Source organism: Eumetopias jubatus, unplaced genomic scaffold, assembly GCF_037043125.1.
Source record: "Eumetopias jubatus isolate StellerSeaLion01/CBP00866 unplaced genomic scaffold, mEumJub1_p1.0 scaffold_12, whole genome shotgun sequence".
In the NCBI taxonomy this organism is placed as follows: domain Eukaryota; kingdom Metazoa; phylum Chordata; class Mammalia; order Carnivora; family Otariidae; genus Eumetopias; species Eumetopias jubatus.
The window spans coordinates 1,638,781-1,661,218 of NW_028274818.1; the positions used below are offsets into that span (position 1 = coordinate 1,638,781).

At 51.8% G+C, this 22,438-nt stretch overlaps 1 protein-coding gene across 1 annotated transcript; it reads left to right on the forward strand.

Annotated features, from left to right (window-relative positions):
• Positions 1-17: 17 nt before the first annotated feature.
• Positions 18-20,865, forward strand: SYT11 (synaptotagmin 11). Its single transcript, XM_028090321.2, has 5 exons — positions 18-246; positions 631-1,852; positions 7,827-8,653; positions 17,134-17,257; positions 17,777-20,865. Exons 2-5 carry the CDS (start codon positions 1,819-1,821, stop codon positions 18,085-18,087), a joined length of 1,296 nt encoding a protein of 431 aa, XP_027946122.1. The 5' UTR covers positions 18-246; positions 631-1,818; the 3' UTR covers positions 18,088-20,865.
• Positions 20,866-22,438: the final 1,573 nt, after the last annotated feature.

The following is a 22,438-nucleotide window of genomic DNA, read 5'->3' on the forward strand; positions in this document are numbered from 1 at the left end:
CCGGGCGCCATGCTAGCTTGGGGCGGACGGAAGCCGCCGCGCCAGCTGTCGGCCCAAGAATTTAAGGGCGATCCCTGGCTTTTTCTGCCATGGAGAAAAAGCCGTGGAGCTGCCCTACTCTAAACAAAGCTGGGGGTTGCGATGCAGTGGTGTAGTCTGACAACCAGTCCTTCCCGCCGCGAGATACCTGGAATACGGGACCGAGGAAATGGCGAATTCGTAAGATTGCAGAGAGAGGACTCCCTGGTTTGTACAAATAGTTCAGTTTCCCGAATAAAACGAAGGCAGTCTGGGACTCAACCCATAGTGATTACTCCTGTCTGTATAATACTCTTCATTCCACCAAATGCTTTCACTTACGTTAGCATAGGTGATCTCATCTTCACAATAAACCCCGTGGGACGATGGCTATTATACCTTCCAATTTACACAGAACAAATTTCGGGCTCAGCTGGGAGGGTGATTTCACAAACACACACAGCTATCAGGGGAAATCAGGTATCCTAAATCTGGCTTCTAAGGCACACTGACCCAGTGCTCGGGAGGGTGCCGGGGGCAGAGTGGATGTTCAATACATGGATTTTGAGTGAATAAATGATTTCTAGAACCATGTTCTTTCCACTTTTCTAGAAGGACAGAATGTCGAAGCTGGGGAAAAAAACACATTCAGCTGTGTTAAACATTCAGAGTTTACAGGTGAACCACCCACAAATATTTATGCATTTAAATAATTTGACCTGATCCTGTCTGTAAACAAGATGAAAGCATCCACAGTCAAAAAGAAGGGTGAAATTGCAGTAATCATGGAGGTTCCTGCCAGGATTCTACAACCTGAATCACCCTACCTCTCCCAAATGCCAAGGAAGTCTCTAGAAGCTTGGAGTTTCGTCCGTGTCCTGTTCTTCAACCAACAGAATGCACAGATCTGTTGGTTTGCTCGCTCGCTCTGCCCTTCTCTCTCCCATCGTGTGTGCGTGTTGAAAGTTTTGGAAGGGAAATACCCAACACAGGTGAACTTTGACACACCTCACTGGTCTTTTTTTTTTTAACAGCTTTAATGTACGCACCACAAAACCCATCCGTAGATGGATTGTAGCATTTTACTTCTATAATTATTCCCAGTAAATTCCCAGAGTTGTGCAACCATCACCTGGTTTAGTCTTTAATCAGACCTTCTGAAGTTTACGAAGTTTCTGTAATGACCCTTAGTGGTCTCAGAAATGCGTAACAATAATGGTAAATGATAGTGAAATGCAGGCGGTATAGAATTTTCTTTTTCCACAATCCTGGGCTCCCTGTCACCCAGAACATTCTGCCGCTGTATTTAGCCCGGGGAACGGAATCACAGGATCTACAAGACCTCATAGAAAAAAGTACCTACACCTCTTGGGCCGCGCGGCTGCCGCCTTACGGACCCTCAGCCCGCCAGTGGGCGGGGTCTCAATTCTCAAGCAATCTCTGCGACCGCAGGGGTCCTCTCGCCGAGAGCTTCCGGAAAGGGGCGGGGCCTGGCCTCCGGAACTTTTCGGACGGAGGCGGAGTCTTCTGCCGAGGGCCGTTCGGAAGAAGGCGGGGCCTACCTCGCATCAGGACCAGTCTGGCTGCACCTGCATCCTTCGCTCAGAGCATCCCTGGAGCATCTTAGGAGGCGGCCGCAGCTGGCAACCAGGGGCCCGACCGTCGCAGGAGGCGTCCGCCAGACACCTTCCCCCTCCCCTGAGCTAGCGCTCTACAGCGGCGGCCTCGGTGCTGACCGGGCGCCCCCAGACTTGTCCCACCCTCGAAAAAGCGTTTATAGCAATAGCCTCTGGTTACGACATGGCTGAGATCACCAATATCCGACCTAGCTTTGGTAAGTAGAGTCGGGAAAACTAAGCCTGGGGCTGTGGGCACCGCCGCAAAGCCAGAGGGGCCCAGTGCCGCGAGGGAGCGAAGCCCACATCAGGGCCTTCCAGCGCCGGCCCCGCTAGGATGGGGCCTGCCACGGCGGCGGGCGGCGCCTGAACTTGAGCTGCGGGCTGCAGGGGCCGGCCCGGCCGGGGGTTCGCCGGGGGTCGTGAGTCCCGACGGACGCGCCAACCTGTGTGGGGCCGCGTCAGCGCTCTGCGGGGTGGGAGTGGGGGGGCAGGAGGCGGGCCCCCCCCCCGGGGCGCGCAGGGCGGTGCCCCCTGCTCCCCCTCCCACTCCTCGGGCTGCGGGGGAGGGCGGCGGTGGGGGATGGGCGACAAGATGGCAGCTGGGGGACTGGGGGTCCCGGGGCTGGGGGACGGCCGCGGAGCACCCGGGGCTGCGGGGGCGAGGGCGCGGGGAGCCCTGCCCGGCCGGCGGTGGGGCGCGGGGCGCAGGGCCGGCGGCCGCGGAGGGCCCCCAAGTGCGGTTCTGCACCGTAATGGTGGGTCCGTCCGATGCTACCAAATGGCGCTTGGCGCTGCCGAGCCGGGGATGACGTGATGTCTATTCTGGGCCTCCTGGCAGCGCCCAGGCCCCTCTTCCCCGGCCTTTGTTCCCTGTTTCCCTGGCTGGCCTTTTCGAAAGGGGGACTCACCGCGCTGGTGCTGGCGGGGGCGCGGGCCCGGCCGGGGGGAGGGGCAGAGAGGCCGGGCCGGGGGAGGCCGCTTTGTGTACCCGGCAAGGCATTACGTCATCGCGGAGCGGCTGGTCCCGGACCGGGCCTCCAGGCTCCGAGCTCGGCTGCACTCCCAGGGGCGGAGAGTGGAGTGGAAAATAGGGAGGAAGACGGGAAAGAAAAGCTGGATAAGCAAGTTTTTTCCTTTTTGGGGCTTCCTCCCAAATGTGCTAGGGTTGCAAACTTCCTGGGCTTTGCTTTCCTGGTTGCAAAATAAAGGAGTTGCCCTGCTCCTCCCTCACTTCCACCCCAGCTTGGATGAGAGTTGCTGTCAGCCGAGGGTTCCTTCATATCCCCTAAGAGAGTCTATCTTTCAGACAATCCAGGAGGGTTGAGCATCCAGACAACAATTTTTAGGGTGGGGCCACAATCCAACTAGGAAATGGCTTTTCTCATCCCCCAGTAAGAGGTTCATGGAAATGAGCTCTCCCACTTCAATATCAGGAAGAAGACTTCAGATCAGGGGAGGTATCCAGAGAGCAAATCACACCCATTAGCTGCTGGTTCCGACTGATTCCCCAAGGCTTGCTGTATTTCTTTCTTCCACTCCACCTTCTGCATCTCTATCTCTGAGTCCTAAATTTACAAAACAGTTGTCCCTTTTGTAGTCACATGAGCACTCCATGATTTTTTTTCCCTGCTCTTTCTCTTTTGTCTTATGCCTTCTTTCCAACATATTTTTTTCTCTAATTGGAGTTCCAGATTCCTTGGAAAGTTAGAGCATGTGGAGCATAATATAGTGGTTTCCTTTAGAAGGAATATTAGTGGGAGAGAGAAAAGAAATTATTTCAACATTTTACATACTCCATTTTATTTAATCCTTACAGCATCCTCCGGTGTAGGCATTATTATATATATTTGCCAGATGAGGAAACTGAGGTTCAGTGAGACAAAATAACTTGGGTCAAGTCAAACAAACAGCAAAGGTAATGCTGGGACTTAAACCAATGTCCCGCTGATGCCAAAGTCCATTGTCATTTCACTGTATCACCCTGGCCCACTTGACAGGGAAAAGCTGTTTTAGTAAAGGGAGTGTCAACAGCAGGTCTGGTCCAAGGCTGAGAGGCGGAGCACGGCCCAGAGACGTCTTACGGTCTTTGGACGTATACAGGGGTCCTACATAGAGAGCTGCCACTTCCGACGCTCTCACATCCCATAGAGTACTTCATTTCAAATGCCTTAGCCCTTGGGAGGTGCACCCAGCCAACACTCAATTAGCCGTGACCTTGGAGGACAAAAGGAGCAAGCAGCACAGTCACTTGCAATTTATGACTACTTTAAAACCCTTACTTCAGCCATTAGTTCCAACTTCCTTTTCCCACCAAGCTTTTGATGAAAGCAAGACAGAGGGTTCCTAGTTTCGCATCTCTGATTTTCTAGTTCACTGCCTTGGGTGTGGAGGAGAGAGGCAGGGGTTAACAGATACTAAACCGAAGAAAGAGAGGGAGAGAAGTGGGAAAGCAGGTGGAGGAGAGTGCCTGGAATAGTCCACAGATGGCCTCACAGGTTTGTCTTCTTTTCCTTCCCTGTCCTGAAACAAGGGAATCCCTCCTCTTCTCTCCCCAGCCCGCCTCCATTTTCTAACAGCAAATATGGAGGCATCAGTGGGTACTCTCAAGACCACAGAGTAAATCTGTGGTGGAGCCCAAAGGATCACTCAGATGTCTCCCAGCCTGGACCTTTATATCTCTCTTTTAAATCATTCTCAAAAATGTACCTATCTGGTTGGTTTCCTGCTTTCCTCGTCTTATAGAGGTAAGCTCTTCACTGTCATTAATCAGTAGCAAGCAGTTTTCAAGAAAGTCCCTGATTGGTGAACGGAGAGACACTTTCTCAGATTGTGCCCATTTTCATTGACCATGGAATCCAATCAGTTTTTCAGCTGTTTACTGAGCTCCCTTTAGATGCAAAGACTCAAGGACTGAGATATGGACAGGATGTTATTTCTGCCAGCTTTCAAGGAGCTTCCTACCAAGGCTGCTCCCATTTTGTGAAGCCTGTCCCTAACAACTCTTATTCCACTTAATATCTGAGAAACACTATTATTATTTAGTATGGCCGTGGACGTGGTCACCTTCACTTATTTTGTTAAGGGCTTTACTCCTGTATTATTAAAGGATGTAACCCCTTCTTTTCTTGCCTGACCCCAACCTTCATAGAATCATGGAATGTTGGGGAAAGAACTTCAGAGACATTTAGTCCAATCCCTACTGAAGAAATCTCTTTTAGAATAGGCCTCACCAAGGGAGATCCAACCTCGGAAATTTTCCAGTTGGAGAGTCATTGCCTCATGAAGGAATCTGAGCCATTGTGAGGCAGTTCTAATAACAACTTGACTCTTTTCACTGAGTCAGAGTCTGTCTTCTTGTAGCCTCCTGCCCTCCAACATACAATCCAACCAGACCTCTTCCATCCAAAGGCCTTCAGTAACTGAAGAAAGTTATTATTCCCAGACCCCTCAGCTCCAATTCCTTCAACCTTTCCTCATTTGGTATGGTTTCCTGGTCTTTTATGACCCTGATTATCCATCATGTAGAGACACTCTGGTGTCAGGCAGACCAGGGTTTGGATTCCATCACTGCCATTTGCAACTACGTGGCCTAAGGCAGATTTGAGTACCCAGGATCCTCAGTTATAAAGTGGGGATATCAGTGGTACCTAGTCAGCGAGTTCTTTGGTTGAGAGGGAGCGCTGGCGCAGGGTCTGGCAGGGACACAATAAACGTGCACAAGAAAAGAGCCGTTGTTATTCTTGTCCGTGCTAGGCGGAATAGCATATATGTCATGACCAGCACAGATTAAATCATACTACCCCCACCCCCCATCATCTGGACATATTCACAGTATTCATAGTATGGGTTGGCATCAGACTTGTGGTCACCTGAACAACTACTTTTTTTTTTTTTTTGAGAGAGAGAGAGCGCGCGCACACATGCACATGGTGGGGAGGGGCAGAGGGAGAGAGAGAATCTTAGGCAGGTTCCATGCCTAGCACCGAGCCTGATGCGGGGCTCAATCGCACAACCCTGAGATCAGGACCTGAGCCAAAATAAAGTCATGCGCTTAACCAACTGAGCCACCTGGGCGCCCCACAACTAGACTGCTTTTGCTCAGACTTGTCAAGTAGGGTCTCCTGTTGTGTATTGATAGGTTTTGAAGACCAATATAGAATTTTACCTTTATCTTTGATATATGTAATCATATTGACTCACTTTTCCAATGTGCGGGGGCTGTTTTGAATTCACTGATTCATTTGTTCTCTGAATACTAGGTGCCACGTGATTCTAGGACGTGGGGATATAGCAGTGAACAAAACAGTCAGGGGCGCCTGGGTGGCTCAGTTGTTAAGCGTCTGCCTTCGGCTCAGGTCATGGTCGCAGGGTCCTGGGATCAAGCCCCACATCAGGCTCCCTGCTCCGCAGGGAGACTGCTTCTCCCTCTCCCGCTCCCCTTGCTTGTGCTCCCTCTCTCACTGTGTCTCTCTCTGTCAAACAAATCAAAAAACAAAAAACAAAAAAACAGACAGTCACTATTCTTACCAATCTTCTCTAGTAAGGGAGGACAGACAAAATATGTCAGGTGTAATAAGTGCTATGAAGAAAAATAAAGCAGAATGACAGGGATAATATCTCACTGGGGGCAGCCAGGAGATGCTTTTCTGGTGAGGTAAGGTTTGAGCAGAGGCCTGTAGTGAGTGAGGCAGTGAGCCGGGCAGATACCTGGTAGAAGGATGTTTCGAGAAGATTCTGGAATGTGTTACAGTCATGTTCATTTCCTTAGTTCTCCCTGCCCTACCCAAGTCTTCCCCTAAAAAGTAATATGGAAAAATAGAGGTCTTTTATGGAGACTTTTGAGGCCTAAACCCAGTTTGGCTTCAGTGGAAAAGAAACGCCAAACTCTTTAAGGGGTCCCACTTGTATGGGAAAGGACACAAGTAAAGGAAGGAAACAATGTTTCTCTGTAGTCATTTGTTCATTCAGCAAATATGTACCAAGTACCAGCTCTGCATTTTTATTTTTTTATTTTTTTTAAGATTTTATTTATTTGAGAGAGAGAGAATGACAGATAGAGAGCACAAAGGGAAAGAGGGTCAGAGGGAGAAGCAGACTCCCCGCTGAGCAGGGAGCCCGATGCGGGACTCGATCCCGGGACTCCAGGATCACGACCTGAGCCGAGGGCAGTCGCTTAACCGACTGAGCCACCCAGGCGCCCCCAGCTCTGCATTTTTAGTGCTGGTGAGACAGAAATGAACAAAATAGAAAAAATCCCAGTCCTGGTGAGACTTATTCTCTAGTGAAGATAGATTTCTTGCAGTAAAACCATGTACGTGTGTGTGTGCCGATGTATATTATGTGTGTGCTCACGGGCGTGTGTGTTGCCGCGTATGAGAAAGGTAAGACACAAGGAGAAAGTTGTGCAGGGCTAGGATTCGTGGGTCTCAGCCGGAAGAAGGTTGAACTTTTATGTGCGGCGGTCAGGGAAGGCGATATTTGAGCAAAGGCCTGACGTTTTCCATGGTCCTTATTTCTTCCTATTTAAAATACAAGTATTTGAAAAAAAATAAGTAAAATAAAATAAAACAAGTATTTGGAGCTGGGAGCTGAAATTTGGAACATAGTTTTAAAGTACTCAGATCCAGCTTTCTTTTTAACCACCTACCCACTTTTACCACCCTTGAACACCCTACCCGGACCACCCAGAGTCAGCCCTACATCCTTCCACCCCGATGGCCATTCCGTCAACACGAGCCCACGGCAAACCCTGTACGAGATGCCGTGGAATATTCTCCTGAAGCCAGACCCGGCCGGCCCCGTGCCCTTGTGTGTTGTGTAACGGTTGAGGTAAAAGGTAACTTTATAACACAAGGCAGCTTTATGTGGAACACGAATCAGTAAGAGTGAACCAAGTCCTTAAGTGCTAAGAGAAGGCCAAGAAAAGAAGAAGGAGTCGGGTGGGGCTCTTTAGGGAAGGCTTCCTGGGGAAGAGAAGGATTTCATGCAGGTTTGGTGGAAAGGAACAGCCATGGATTGGTTGGACAGAATGGCTTGGGGCATCTCCCAGAGACGGGAGGCTCCCAGGCCTCGATGAGAGCGTTTTGCTGTGCAGGCTCGGCTGCAGGTACCTTGGCTCTGCAGAGGGGTTGGTCTGGGCAGGGGGTTGAGGTCCACCTGCCTTGACACCCCTCTGGTCTCCACCTTCAGATGTGTCCCCAGTGGTGGCTGGCCTCGTCGGGGCATCTGTGCTGGTAGTGTGCGTCTCGGTGACCGTCTTTGTGTGGACATGCTGCCATCAGCGTGCAGAGAAGAAGCACAAGACCCCACCGTATAAGTTTATCCATATGCTCAAAGGCATCAGCATATACCCAGAGACCCTCAGCAACAAGAAGAAAATCATCAAAGTGCGGAGAGACAGAGATGGCCCTGGGAGGGAAGGGGGGCGCGGGAATGTGCTGGTGGATGCGGCAGAGGCTGGCCTGCTGGGCCCCGACAAAGGGCCCAAGGGACCCAGCTCCGGCTCCTGTATAGACCAGTTACCCATCAAGGTGGACTATGGGGAAGAACTGAGGAGCCCCGTTGCGAGCCTGACCCCCGGGGAGAGCAAAACCACGTCTCCGTCATCTCCAGAGGAGGATGTCATGCTAGGAACCCTCACCTTCTCTGTGGACTATAACTTCCCGAAAAAAGCCCTAGTGGTGACGATCCAGGAGGCCCACGGGCTGCCGGTGATGGACGAGCAGACCCAGGGTTCTGACCCCTACATCAAAATGACCATCCTTCCCGACAAGCGGCATCGGGTGAAGACCAGAGTGCTGCGGAAGACGCTGGACCCCGTGTTTGACGAGACCTTCACCTTCTACGGCATCCCGTACAGCCAGCTACAGGACCTGGTGCTGCACTTCCTTGTCCTCAGCTTTGACCGCTTCTCCCGGGACGACGTCATCGGGGAGGTCATGGTGCCACTGGCCGGCGTGGATCCCAGCACGGGCAAGGCGCAGCTGACCAGGGACATCACCAAAAGGAACATCCAGGTGAGGAGCAAGAGTGTGTCGGGGAGGGCCGGGACGTTGGGGGAGATGCGATCTCAGGGAACAAATGGAAGGGCAGGGGGTGTATGGACAGCCGGGAGGGGCTGTAGGAGTCAAGAATCAGCAGGAACCAAAGTAAGATGGAGGGCGTCCTCCAAAAGGAACTTCGTGAGGAGAGAGGGACGGGTAGGTAGCTGCTGACATTTCACGTCGCGGGTGGCATCCTGACACTAAGTCCAGCTTACTTGGAGCAGGCTCGTCCCCACCAGTCTAGACCCTCATCCTATCAAGGACGTGGGGCTGGTTTCTTCTCCAAAGTCCTGTGTGATCTTCCACCAGTGAACCATGACGGGGCTTCAGTAATTCTGCCCTCAGCTTCCCTGTCCAGCCCCCACCAGGTCAGGTTAGTGTCCAGCCCCAGGTCAGGTTAGTGAGCTGCTTCACCTCCGAGCCTCCCTCCAGGCCGAGCCCCTGCTGCAGACCCTCCTCCTCTGAGCCCTGGGAATGAGAGCCCACCCTCCTGCCTTCTCCCCACTGGGCCGGCGTTGGCTCTTGAGTTGTAATTTCAGGGGAGTCAGAAACATGCCCCCATGCCCCCTGGTTCATGCGTTTCTTGCACACCTTGGGGGGCAGTGTGGTTGTCCACTGAGCACTCTGTCCACACGGGCTGACATCACGCCCCAGCTCACCGCTTCCCAGCCCAGGGGCAAAGCTAGATCACTGCACCCTCCTAGGCTTCTGTTTCCCCATCTGTAAAATGGAGCTGATAACACCATCCTCCTCAGAGGGCTTGAGGATTTGAGGAGATAATGTGTCTGGCACACTGTTCCCTGGGGGAGAGAGACCATCTTGGCAACTGCCCCATAGTGAGTAGGTGCCTTGAAAGAGGTCGTTGGCATTTTAAATTTAGACTTTCATTCCTGTTTCAAGGTACAACGTAAGTAGCTAATAACAAGGGCTTTGAGGTCGAAGCTGAGTTTGAATCCAAATCTCGCCCGCTCACTTAGCTCGGCTTAGCAACTCTGATCTCAGGTTCCCACAGGCATGAAGCAAGAGGATGCATTTGCACAGCCCCTCGCGCTCAGTGACCCTCCAAGAAATCGGACCCACTACCGTTACTGTTGCCACCGTTTCTACTATTAGTGAGGCTTGGTCCCCGGAGATGTATGTGGTTCGCAGACATTTCTGTTCTGTTTTGACAAAGTAAAGGAAGGCAAGGGAGCCTGAGTCAGTGCAGAAGGAGGTGGGAGGTTCAGAAAGGATGTCAGAGCCACTGAAAACAACCGTACATCTTGCAGAAAGATCCACAGCTTAGAGGCCATGCTTATCTCCTGATGCCCACCTACAGGCCCACACTGGACTCACTGGGGAGGCAGGGGGCTCGGGACTGGACAAGAGAGGCTTCCGGGCCCAGTAGGGGCTGCGTGTGCAGTGAGCTCCAGGCATGAAGTGTACCCTCTACCAGGGGGCAGTGCCCCTCGAAGCATGTCCCAGGCACCTGTCCCCCTGCCGCTGGCCCAGCCATGCCCTTGCCCAGAGAACCGCTCGGCCTTGCAGCGGCTGGGAAGCCCAGGCGTTTTCAGAGTATTAGGGGGGTTTGATCAGGGCATAAACGCAGGTCCAAGGGCAAGACACAAGGAGACGTCCTAGAGTCCACCACAGCAAGGGCTCTTGTACCCTCTGGGGTTGGAGTCAGAAGCACCGATAGACACTGGGGCAGTGACCTGCTTTCCTCCCGTTCCCTCCCCTCCCCCTTGCCTGCCATCTCTTTTCCTCAGGGTTCTGCCAGGCCCTCGGGGCTCGGGCTCGCTGACACCCCTTTCCTGCAGCCCCAGTGCCCCGCTGCCTGCCTTCCTCCAGCTGCCCAAGCCGTCCTTCCCTGTAGCCCCAGCCTTGGTAGGACCATCGGCTGGCTGGACGCCCCCAGACAGCTCATGCTCTCATAGCCCAAGGCCGAGGGCAGCCAATGGCTCTGTGCCAAGCTGCAGCTGGGAAGAGACTGGCCAGGAAAGGGACTGGTTTGGGCTGGGAACAAAACAGCCTCAAATCCAGGACACTGGCCAGGGAGCACAGACAATGGCGTTTGCTAAACTGCCAGGGGCTCTTGGCAAGAGCCAAGTGTCTTTCCACTTTATTAACTCCCTTCAGGAGGGACAAGCCAGGGCTAAGATCCTGAGCAACACATCCCCTGGGAGAGGCCCAGACAGGACACACACAGGCTGTGCACCCCTGCCCCAGAACCTTCCAGCCTCCTGGACATCCTGAGCGTGTTTCCCGAGCCGGCGCCTGTGGGCAGGGCCGTGTTCCATCCTGAGCCATGGCTGTCACTGTGCCGGCCTGGTCCCTAGTCCCCAAGCCTCCCTGCAGTGCAGCCTCCACCTGTCTCCCAATCCTCCCTGCTGTGGCCAACAGTCTGCCCTTTCTGGATCTCCCCTTGGCTCACCGGTTAGAGCTGCTCTGAACCACCCCACACTCTGTGAAGAGGTTTTTCTGGTCTGTGGAAGGCCTCCCCTTAGAATACGGGGCCAAATTGTCTTCTCCCACCTAGGAGCCTGGGTGGGGACTGGTGAGAATTGCACTTCTCCCCCCGCAACTGCATTTCCTTAGCAGAAACTGCATTTCCCCTCCCTAGCAGAAAAATTGCCTCTTGTCCTTTCCATTGTCCACTGCAGTCCAGCTGAGGAGCCCAGGACTGGCCATCCTCTCCGACCCTCCGTCTCGCTCCTTTCTCTGGGCCAGCAATCACCGTCTCTCTAGGTCTCATCCAGGCTGGGCCAGGAAGGCTCATGGGATCACCGAGAGCGCTCTCAGCTCTTATGAATATGTAAGACATAGGAAGCATTAAAAATTAACCCTTGTGGGGCGCCTGGGTGGCTCCGTTCTTAAGCGTCTGCCTTCGGCTCAGGTCGTGGTCCCAGGGTCCTGGGATGGAGCCCCGCATCGGGCTCCTGCTCGGCGGGAAGCCTGCTTCTCCCTCTCCCACTCCCCCTGTTCGTGTTCCCTCTCTCGCTGTGTCTCTCTGTCAAATAAATAAATAAAATCTTAAAGAAAAAAAAAGCTAATTCTTGAGTCTAACTCAGAGATCAGAGATTTGGGGCATTATGTATACTGTGGTGTTTCATTAATAATCAAGGGTTAATTTTTTAAGATTTTATTTATTTATTTGACAGAGAGACACAGCGAGAGAGGGAACACGAACAGGGGGAGTGGGAGAGGGAGAAGCAGGCTTCCCGCCAAGCAGGAGCCCGATGCGGGGCTCCATCCCAGGACCCTGGGACCACGACCTGAGCCGAAGGCAGACGCTTAAGAACGGAGCCACCCAGGCGCCCTCTAGCTGTGTGTGTGGTGAGCGTGGTGTGTGTGTGTGTGTGTGTGTGTGTGTGTGTGTGTGTGTGTGTGTGTGTCTGGCAGCTTTTTTTCTAATATTTTATTCAGGACATTTTTTTTTAAGTGGGCTCTCCACCCAACGTGGAGCTTGAACTCACAACCCTGAGATCAAGAGTCTCCTCTCTTCCAACTGAGCGAGCAAGACGCCCCTCAGATAAAAGTTAACCTGAATTTACATTCCCGTAATAAATCTCCCGCAGGGAGAAGGAGGCGGTCCAGAGAGGGCGAGGGGATAAAGAACAGAAGTAATTGGCAGGGTTGTTGGACTCCCCCAGTCTCTTCAGGTCACTGTTTTCCGAATCACTTCCTGTCTTTCCTGGGCCGCATCTGGTGTTGATGGCCCGTGACCATGGTCATGGGAATGACAGGGTTATTAAAATCTCAGGTTTGTAAGGACCCTGAGAGGGCCCGCAGTGGAGCCAAAAGGGACTGAAAAGAAAGAAGCGAGCCAGGAAGAGGGTTGCTGTGCCTTCACATCGGGGAGAAGATGAGGGATGTTTTTGTTTCTCTTGTTTTCCCATATGACTGTGAGTTGTGTGGAGGTGGCCCTTGGGACTTCTGGCCCCATTGAAGGTGTGCTGAGGATGTGCGGGTCCACCTAGTGCAAAGACCCTGTGGCTGGACGGTCACTCTGGGAGGGGCTCTGCTGATTCCAGGGATCAGAGCCTCACCTGAGCACTTCCTTCATCTGTGTGTCTTCTTCAAGACTCTAGTTCACTGAAGGCGGCCGGAGCCTGCTGTCTGAGAGCAAAGCCTCCCAGCTCTTTCAGGCACGGATAAGACCCTTTCTGCCCCTGTGCTTCTGCCTGCCTCGCCAGGCCGGGGGGCTGGGAAACGGAGCTTGCTCCCAGCCCCTGACAAAGAGCCCTTGAGAAAGAACCATTGACGATGCTACTTGCAGTGAGAATTGGGGGGAAAGAAGGGGGAGGGACGTGAAATCTGGCCTTTGGTGCAGAGTAAGAGCAGGACAGGCGTTCTGCCGTATAAAATGGCCAGAGGTGTGTGTGTGGGGGGGGGTCAGATGGAGAACAACTGCCTGAGGGGTGATTTTAGGGGAGAAAATTATTAGAAGGGCAACCAGAAGTGGTCCACTTTCCCAAAGCTAGGGAAGGAGCTTGGGGATTTAGATTTTGCAAACATTCCACTCTAATGGGTGATTCACAAAACACAGTTTTAACCAAATAATTAGGAAATCCAAGCTATAATTTTATAGTCAAGGATTTTTTTGTTTTTTACAAATAAAACTCTTTTTTTTTTTAATGATCGGGTTTATTTTATTTACTTATTCATTTTTAAGTAGGCTCCACACCCAGCGTGGGGCTTGAACTCACAACCCACCATCAAGACTTGCATGTTCCGCGTGCCTGGGTGGCTCAGTCGGTTAGGCGGCTGCCTTCGGCTCAGGTCATGATCCTGGAGCCTCGGGATCGAGTCCCACATCGGGCTCCCTGCTCAGTGGGGAGTCTGCTTCTCCCTCTGACCCTCTTCCCTCTCGTGCTCTCTCTATCTCTCATTCTCTCTCTCAAATAAATAAATAAAATCTTTAAAAAAAAAAAAAAAAGACTTGCATGTTCCATGACTGAGCCAGCCAGGTGCCCCTCAAAAACTTTGTTTTTCAAATCAAGTTTCTCTTTTCCCCTTCTTCTGTGTATAAAGTTTAAATTGTATTTTCTTTTAAAGATTTTATTAATTTATTTGACAGAGACAGCAAGAGAGGGAACACAAGCAGGGGGAGTGGGAGAGGGAGAAGCAGGCTTCCCGCGGAGCAGGGAGCCCGGTGCGGGGCTGGATCCCAGGACCCTGGGATCGTGACCCCAGCCGAAGGCAGAAGCTTAATGACTGAGCCACCCAGGCGCCCCTCAAATTGTATTTAAAGACTGTATGTGCATATTCAAGGGTGGTCCAGGCACAGACCTCAAATCAAGCTCATATTTCCTTATTCGTGGACTCGTAGGGGAGTGCAGCCCAGACCAACCCGAAGTTCTTTCAGGATCCGTGGTGGTGGAAATGCACTCTGTCTGCCCCAGGACACTCGAACTATGGCTCGTGTGGCTGAGGAACTGAAATTGTAATTCTATTTAATTTTAATGAATTAAAACTTAAATGTAAGCGGACACATGGAGCTGGTGGCCCCTGTTTTGGACAGCTCGGTTCTGAATGTTCTTCTGGATGGCATTTAATTCTCTTTTTCATGTGTGATTCCTCTCCTGATGTCATTTGGCTGTAGCTAACAGTAAAAATGAGTTTACGTTCTCTAATTGGGGTGTGACTCATGTCAAAAGGAAGCAGGCCAGAATAACACCAGTTGGCAAGGGGTTTTAAACTGGGATTTTAAGCTGGCTGAGGGTACTTCCCGTGGACGTAATCAAGAGCTGACAACATCTATGTTATGGGTAAGGAAAAAACGTGGGCCTTCAATCTAGCAGAGAAAAGCCATGAAAATCCTTTTTCAAGTCTGTTCTCTTTGGGACTTCAATTTCAAAAGCTAAAGGCTAAGTTTGCATTTTAGCCATCTTATGCCCTAGGAGAGACATTTCCCTACATTCCTGGAATGACACAGAGCCTCAGGAAAGTTTCTGAGCCATGTGAAGTATTAGTACAGTTTCATTCCTTGAGATGAGTTGGGCCTCTAATCCAAGCACAGACGTTGAGGTTTCTTTCCTTGTTTTTCATTGATGAGCTAATTCAGTGATTTTCTGTTGTTGTTCCGGCACAGATTGCGCACCCCCCCAGGTAGGGAGTGCTTGCTGAGAGTAGGTTTCCCCCTTGAACCCCTCTCCCTCCTCCTTTCCCTCCCCCTTTCCAGCCAACTCTGAGTAGACGCACAATAAGTCATTTTGTGTGTCTGTGGCATATGGAAGGCTGGTGGTGGGTACAGTCTGTTCTTGCTCAATCAAAGAACACTTCCTGGGGTAGGTGCCATTTCTTTGAGGCTTTGTAGAATACAAGGAATAAGAGTTGGTAGAAGGGGGATTTTTGTCCCAAATTTCCATATTTTGTCCAATATTCCTGGAACCCCACCTCTTTTAGTTTTCCTTCTCCCAGCCTCATCCCTAATTTATAAACCAGAAACACAAAATTTTTAAAAATTATTTATTTTTAAAAGATTTTACTGGGCACCTGGGTGGCTCAGTTGATTAAGCGACTGCCTTCGGCTCAGGTCATGATCCTGGAGTCCCGGGGTCGGGTCCCGCATCGGACTCCCTGCTCAGCGGGGAGTCTGCTTCTCCCTCTGACCCTCTTCCCTCTCGTGCTCTCTCTCTATCCCATTCTCTCTCTCAAATAAATAAATAAAATCTATAAAAAAAATAAAAAAAAATAAAAGATTTTACTTATTTATTTGACAGCGAGAGAGCGAGCACAAGCAGGGGGAGAGGGAGAGGGAGAAGCAGGCTCTCTGCCGAGCAGGGAGCCCGATGCGGGGCTTGATCCCAGGACCCCAGGATCATGACCCGAGCCGAAGGCAGACGCTTAATGACTGAGCCACCCAGGCGCCCCAATTTTTTTTAAATTAAAAAAAAATGAGAAAACGAAACATAAAAAATAAATAAAACAAGAACAATAAGCTAGAAACACAAATTGCCCTCCACTTCGGTGAGCTCTTCCTGAGATGCGTCCTGCCCCACGCTCACCTCCGCAGCCTGATGCACCAGCCTCTGGGCCTGTCTCCCTCCAGTTCATGCTCCAGCTCTCACCAGAACAATACTAGTCTTCGTAAAACAGTAACACAGCAACAACTGTGTCCCTCCGGGGCCGGCAGCCATCCCCCTGCCTGTGAGCTCCGGCTGGCTCTGCTGTTTGGTTAGAAGCCCCCCGCCCCGCCCCCGTTTCCCTCTCTGTCGCCCGCCCCACCTCCCACCAGCATCCCAAGGGCAGCGCCTCCCTTCCCACCATTCTTGGAACACAGTGGACCCAATGCCCTCACAGTCGGCATTCTGCCGCCTGTCCTGACCGGTCCTCCCTCTGTACATCGCCTCACGGACTCCTCCTCACCTTCATAAACTCAGCCCGGAGGTCAGTCGGCAAACCCTCCCCTGGGTACCCCAGCAGCACTCAGATGGGCTCCTTACTACTCTGATGAGGGCAGGCGTGTTTCTGTCTCTTCTGGGCATGGTAAGCTCCTTGAGAGCAAGACCTGGATCCTGGGTGCCTGGCCAGCTTAGTCACTGGAACATGCAACTCTTGATCTCAGGGTTGTGAGTTCAAGCTCTACACTGGGTATAGAGACAACTTAAAATTAAAAACAAACAAACAAAAAACGGGAAAAATGAAAAAGAGAAAGAAAAACAAGAAAGAACCAGGTCCTATCAGCTCTGGACCCCCAGCACCTAGCAATGTATCCAGGTATTGTTTAAAATGTCCTTTGGGGGCCAGTGCATTTTTTCATTTTCCAAGCAGGGCCTAGAATAAAATTCAAAGAGGGGAACCCCAAGCTGTGGGCACTGGGGAGGAAGCCAGCTTGGCTGGAGAAGACACTGGGAGGCAGACAGCAGGGGTGCATACTCACCGTGCGGAATGGAGGAAGTTCAGACACCTGCCCAAAGCCAGAGCATGAGTGAACAGCAAAGTGAAGGCTGAGCCCCAAGTCTCCTGCCTTCCACCATCCAGGCTCTAAAACTGTTATCGCAAGAACCGAATGAGGGAATGGGAGAGAATGCACTTCTCCAGGCACGGGCACAGGTAAACATTTACCCGTTTTAATGTATTTAATCTTCTTGATGATGCTGTGAGGTCAGTGCTGTCTTTATCTGCACCTTCAGACGAGGAGACTGGGGCACAGAGCCGTCAAGTTCTTGTCCAGGTCACACAGGCAGGGGGTGGGCAGCAGGACTTGAATCCAGACCAGTCTGGCCTTAGACTCACGCTCGTGAATACGAGAGGTGAGGCCACCTCTCCATGCCATCGGTTTCATTTAGTATCAGGACTATAATGAGAACGTGTCCGTTTCCCCTCCCTGTTAAATGTAGTAACACACTGGTGGGATGCACATCTTCCGCGGCCCTCCGCAGGCCCTCCGCCCTGGCCTCTGCACACCCGCTGTCCCTGCCCTGCCCCCACCCCGGCCAGGACTCTCATCTGCTGTTTCCTCTTCACAGAAGTGCATTAGCAGAGGGGAGCTCCAGGTGTCTCTGTCCTACCAGCCCGTGGCACAGAGGCTGACCGTGGTGGTCCTCAAAGCCCGACATCTGCCGAAAATGGACATCACCGGTCTCTCAGGTAGCAGCTATTTACCTCGACCTGCCTCGGGCCCCCTGGCCCCACGCCGCCCCGCCTGCATCCCCGACGCCCTTCGGTCCCCACCTGTTCCTCTGCGCATGTTCCCTCCCCGGTGACTACCTAGGCTCTAGATGTCCCTAGCGCGGGAGGGGCCCCGGGTGAGTGGATATGGTTCGACGTTTGGTGAGGTGTCCTGAAGGGTGTCCTGACCTCTCCAAAACACAGCAGGCATCTGTGAGTCCCTGCGCCCTGGAAAATGCTTCCCAGTGTCATGGGCTTTCTTCACTCCTTACTTGGGGAAGTTGTTCTGCTATGTCCCGGCTTGGCTCCCTTGGCCCCTCGCCTGGGCAGGCAGACCCACCTAAAGTCACAGTGCATTTGGTGTGCAGTCCCTGGAGACCATGTGTGAGTGGCCACCACAGAGTTGAGCAAACCCCCCCCCCCGCCATGAAGCCACCATTTGAGAGGAGGACCGTGTCATGGGCCTGTCTCCCTTTTCTCTTGTCTCTTTGGTGGCCCCAGATCCTTATGTCAAGGTGAACGTCTACTACGGCAGAAAGCGCATTGCCAAGAAGAAAACCCACGTGAAGAAGTGCACTTTGAACCCAGTCTTCAACGAGTCTTTCGTCTACGACATCCCCCCTGACCTCCTGCCCGACGTCAGCATTGAGTTCCTGGTCATCGACTTCGACCGCACCACCAAGAACGAGGCGGTGGGGAGGCTGATCCTGGGGGCACACAGCGTCACCAGCAGCGGGGCCGAGCACTGGAGGGAGGTCTGCGAGAGCCCCCGCAAGTCTGTGGCCAAGTGGCACAGTCTGAGCGAGTACTAGTCCCCCGGCGGGGACAGAGATGCCAGACAGGAGTGGACTTGGAACCTCATTTTAGTTGTAGAAGATTTCTTACAAAACACACCCCACAAAGAACACCCCACATGACCACAGCTGCAGATCAGTTCTTAGCGATGACGATTTTTCTCCTTTGCAAGGCACTAGAAATCCTTTTTTTTTAACGGGGAAAAAGAGAGGGAAAGGCCTCACAAGTCTATATATAACAATGTAACCTTATACTTGCATGTCTAATACAAACTGAAATTAGCCTAACTGCCAATATCAAGTTACAGATTTTAATCCATGAAAATTGTGTTTTGTGCCGAATTGTATTTGCTGATTACCTGAAACTGGCCTCTTTTTTACTGGGCTTCTCTGGAGAGTGACTCCTGCCCCCCAGCTCAGCAGAAGGGTGCTGTTTTGCTCACAGCGCCCTCACCCCGTCTTGTCTCCTTCCCGCCTCGGACAGCTCTGCCCTTTGAGCTCAGGGCGCAGAGGTCTGTCGTGAGCCAAGAAACGGAGTTGGGGTGGATGAGGCAGCTGTGCAGGGGAAAGAGGATTCGGGACGTGGGGTTCTTGCCGCCACACTCCTGCTGGGGGGGCTCAGGGGCAGTCCGGGGTTGACGTGCGATGAAGTACATGAACACAGCAGACCTCGAGGTAGAATTCGGGTTTATGAAACTAGGGGTCTTCTCTGGAGAGAGCTTCAAAGCCTTCCAGTCCGGCCAGGGTGGCTCCAGGGAGCTGGGGCGTTCGTTGTTCGTGGGTGTGGGCAGAATGGTGCGTCCAGCACCCTCTAGCAGCCCCATGGCCGAAGGACAGCCATCTGTTGGTGTGAAGGATGAAACTGGCCTGTTTTTCCAGAAATGCTGGCCCACGAGAAGCTTTAGAGTTTTCTCAGGTAGCTTAGATGAGATTGGTTTTGCTTCATAAGGAAAAGGGCCTTCAGAAATTATTCTTTATCCTTAAATTTTTCAACTGTGGCTCTTAAAACTAAGGAAATGAGTGAAATGAGTAAATGGGAGTTAATGGGTAGTCGAGGTAACCTGGATTCTCTTCTACCATCCTGTGTCCCTCATAACAGAGTGCTTAGTTCTTGGGTCTCACTGAGCGTCGAGACAAGGTGAAGGGCCGGAGGAGGCACGCAGTGCTGACCCCCTCCTGCTGGCGGGCAGCGCGGTGGCGAGGGAGCTGGTGTCTCGCCGGGATTAGGGCTCCGGGCTCCCGGTCAGCCACAGCTCTGGTGTCGAGACCTGTCAGAGGGCAGAGCCCGGGCCCCAGGCCATGAGCCTGTCCGGACAGCAGAGCTCAGGTTAGCAGCCACCAGAGCCAAGGCCTCAGAGAGCAGGTCCACCCCTTCCGACCCACTTCTGAGGCTGCTGGGTGTCTGTGGACAGAGCGGCAACGGTGCGTGTGACGTTCTTTTAGCTCTTGTGGATTTAAGACCAGTCTGCTCCCTGAATCTTTTCGTTGTTCTTTTTAAAACCTGGATTCTAAGCAGTGCTGAGCAGTTCTGAGCAGGCACAAAGCCCACTCTGTTCTTGTCCCTGCCCCCCCCCGCCCCCGCCCCCTTCATCTGACTCACTCTCCCATCAGTTTGTCCACACCACCCGTCTCTAGCCTAAACTCCATGGAATGTAAATACTGTATCATACGTAGAAGAAAATAATTTGTTTTCTAAAAATGCATTTTAAGATAGTTTAATGTAAATCTGACAGGAGCATTCTGAAGCCCCATTAGGAAAAAAATCTTAAATGCTTCCTCTTCATCGCCTTAATGTCTGAAGATCAGAAATTGCTGAGCAACCCGCTTTTGTTTCCTTCCCAGAAACAATGCAAAGCAACAGCCGTCGAGAGTCTGGTCTTTGCCCTGCTGAGTGTGCCTCAGCAGCTCCTCCCGCCGCAGGTGTGGGAAGGCCGCCCCACCCCACTCCTCCCTTCCCCATCCCTGGTAGCTTTGTTGCTCCCGCTCTTCGGGTCTGTGGAGCAGTGGGTGGGGAGGTGACCTGGCGGGAACCAGCAGACAGCACAGGGCTCTCCACCCTCCTACCTCACGCCTGACCCATCATGCCCTTGGCTTTGCTGTCCCAAAGTCTCTTAGCTGCCTTTGGCTTTCACACGTGCCCCTCCCAGAGCTAGCCGATCCCGCCGAGGAGCAGCGCCTCCTCCCAAGAGTCAGTTGAAAGACGAGAGTCGCACCCGAACTTTTGCACAAGGCACTCATGGTCAGGAATGGGTCAGGGAGCGACCGCTTCGGATTTTCCAAGAGTCAGGACTTCTCTGCTGATATCTCGATTCCTTTGGGAAGACAAGAGTTTTTAATAACAAAAGTCCCTTTATGAGTTATTCCTCCTTTCAGGTCTCAGTGGAGCACAGCCAAGATGTACGTGTCCAGGAACATGCTCTAGCTAGGAAAGCAGATAGAACTGGCTTGTGGGACAGGAGCGGCTTGCTCAGGAGAGGGAACGATGCAGGTCTTTTCTTGGAAGGCTTTTCCTGTGGCCGCGACTGCGACACTGCCCGTTGCCCTCACCAGGACCCTTCTCCAATGTGGCCGACTTTCTTTACCTTGTGTCTTCTCTTGTAAAAAAGGAAACTCAAAATAAATGTGTCAAATTAAAAAAAGAAAAAAAAAAAAGAAAAAAAAGAAAAACCCGGAAAAGCAAACATGAATTGTGTGAAACTTCATAATGCTGTAATGCTAAGCTACAATATGTAATGCTATATTGTATGTGGAGTTCGTTAATGCACCACACAAAGTGCAAAATAAAGACTGACTCACATTAAACACACAGGCGCACCAGCATGGTTTTCTTGGGAGCTGGGTGACCGTGAGCAAGGTCAGCACTCAGATCCGGGGCACGTGTCCCCGTGCGATCCCCACATCCCCCCAAAATTCAGATCCCAGGGGCACCTGGCCTGCTTGGTCCGGGGGCCCTGCGACTCTTGGTCTCAGGGTTGTGAGATCAAGCCCCACGTCGGGTGTAGAGATTACTGGGGGAAAAATGCAGATTCCAGGCTCCAGACTTACAGTCCTTTCTCCAGTCCTTCTGTTTTCCTCTCAAAATGTAATTCCTCAGACCATAACCACCATGAGAGAGACGATGGCTTCAGTGCTCGTTAGCCTGTCCGTGTAACTGGAAATATTTATACCCCAAAGCAATTCCAAGAGGGCTGATTCTGTTCTCTCATTCATTAATTCCCTTTTTTTTTTAAGATTTTATTTATTTATATGAGAGACAGAGAATGGTAGAGAGACAGCACGAGAGGGAGGAAGGTCAGAGGGAGAAGCAGACTCCCCGCCGAGCAGGGAGCCCGATGCGGGACTCGATCCCGGGACTCCGGGATCATGACCTGAGCCCAAGGCAGTCGCTTAACCAACTGAGCCACCCAGGCGCCCCTCATTCATTAATTCCTAACAAAGATTTGTCATTGAGAGCGTAGCATATGCCAGGTGCTGAGGGCACAACACTGATCCCGAGGCACACAAGGACCAGCCATAATCAGATGATCCCACCAGTAAATATGCAATCACAGACTGAGAAAGGCTCTGAAAGAGAAGGAATGCAGGCTAACGTACCCCTCGGGGGTCATGCCCCGGGGTGCTCCGAGGACCCCTGCACGCCCTGAAATCTGGAACAATGACTTTTCCTACCTTCTCTCCTGTGGAAATTGCCCTCACCGTGTGCACGTGTTTCCTTTCTGGAAGCAGGAAAGGAAGCCCCCACTCTTAAGGTTTCAGTGAAGGAACTGAAGAAGTTTTTAGGGGCACCTGTGTGGCTCAGTCGTTAAGCGTCTGCCTTCGGCTTGGGTCGTGGTCCCAGGGTCCTGGCACCGAGCCCCACATCGGGCTCCCTGCTCCGCGGGGAGCCTGCTTCTCCCTCTGCCCTTCCTCCCCTGCCCCCCCGACTCATGTGTGTTCTGTTAAATAAATAAATCTTAAAAAAATAATAATAAAAATAAAAAAGTTTTTTAAATGACAAAGTAATATAATAAGCATATTATACAAAAGTTGGAAAATAAGAGAAAAGGAAAAAAAAATTAGCCGGGATTCCAGAACCTTCCCAACCTTCTGTCTTCTAGTCTTATTTCCTGCGCATTTTTTCCCTGAGGCGTCACACACGGTCACTGTGGAAAACACGTAATATAAAGTACAAGTTCATAGAAACCGGGAAAAACATCCATCGACAGGGGAACATCACTAGTTTCCGCACACCTTCCCATCCGCAGCTAGCTGGTGTTGCAATCATGGCCCACAGGTAATTTTGCATATTGCTCTCTCTTTAGGGGTAAGTCTGAAAAAATAATACGATAATACAATGATGGTAAGAGTATCTTGGCACTCAGTCAAGATG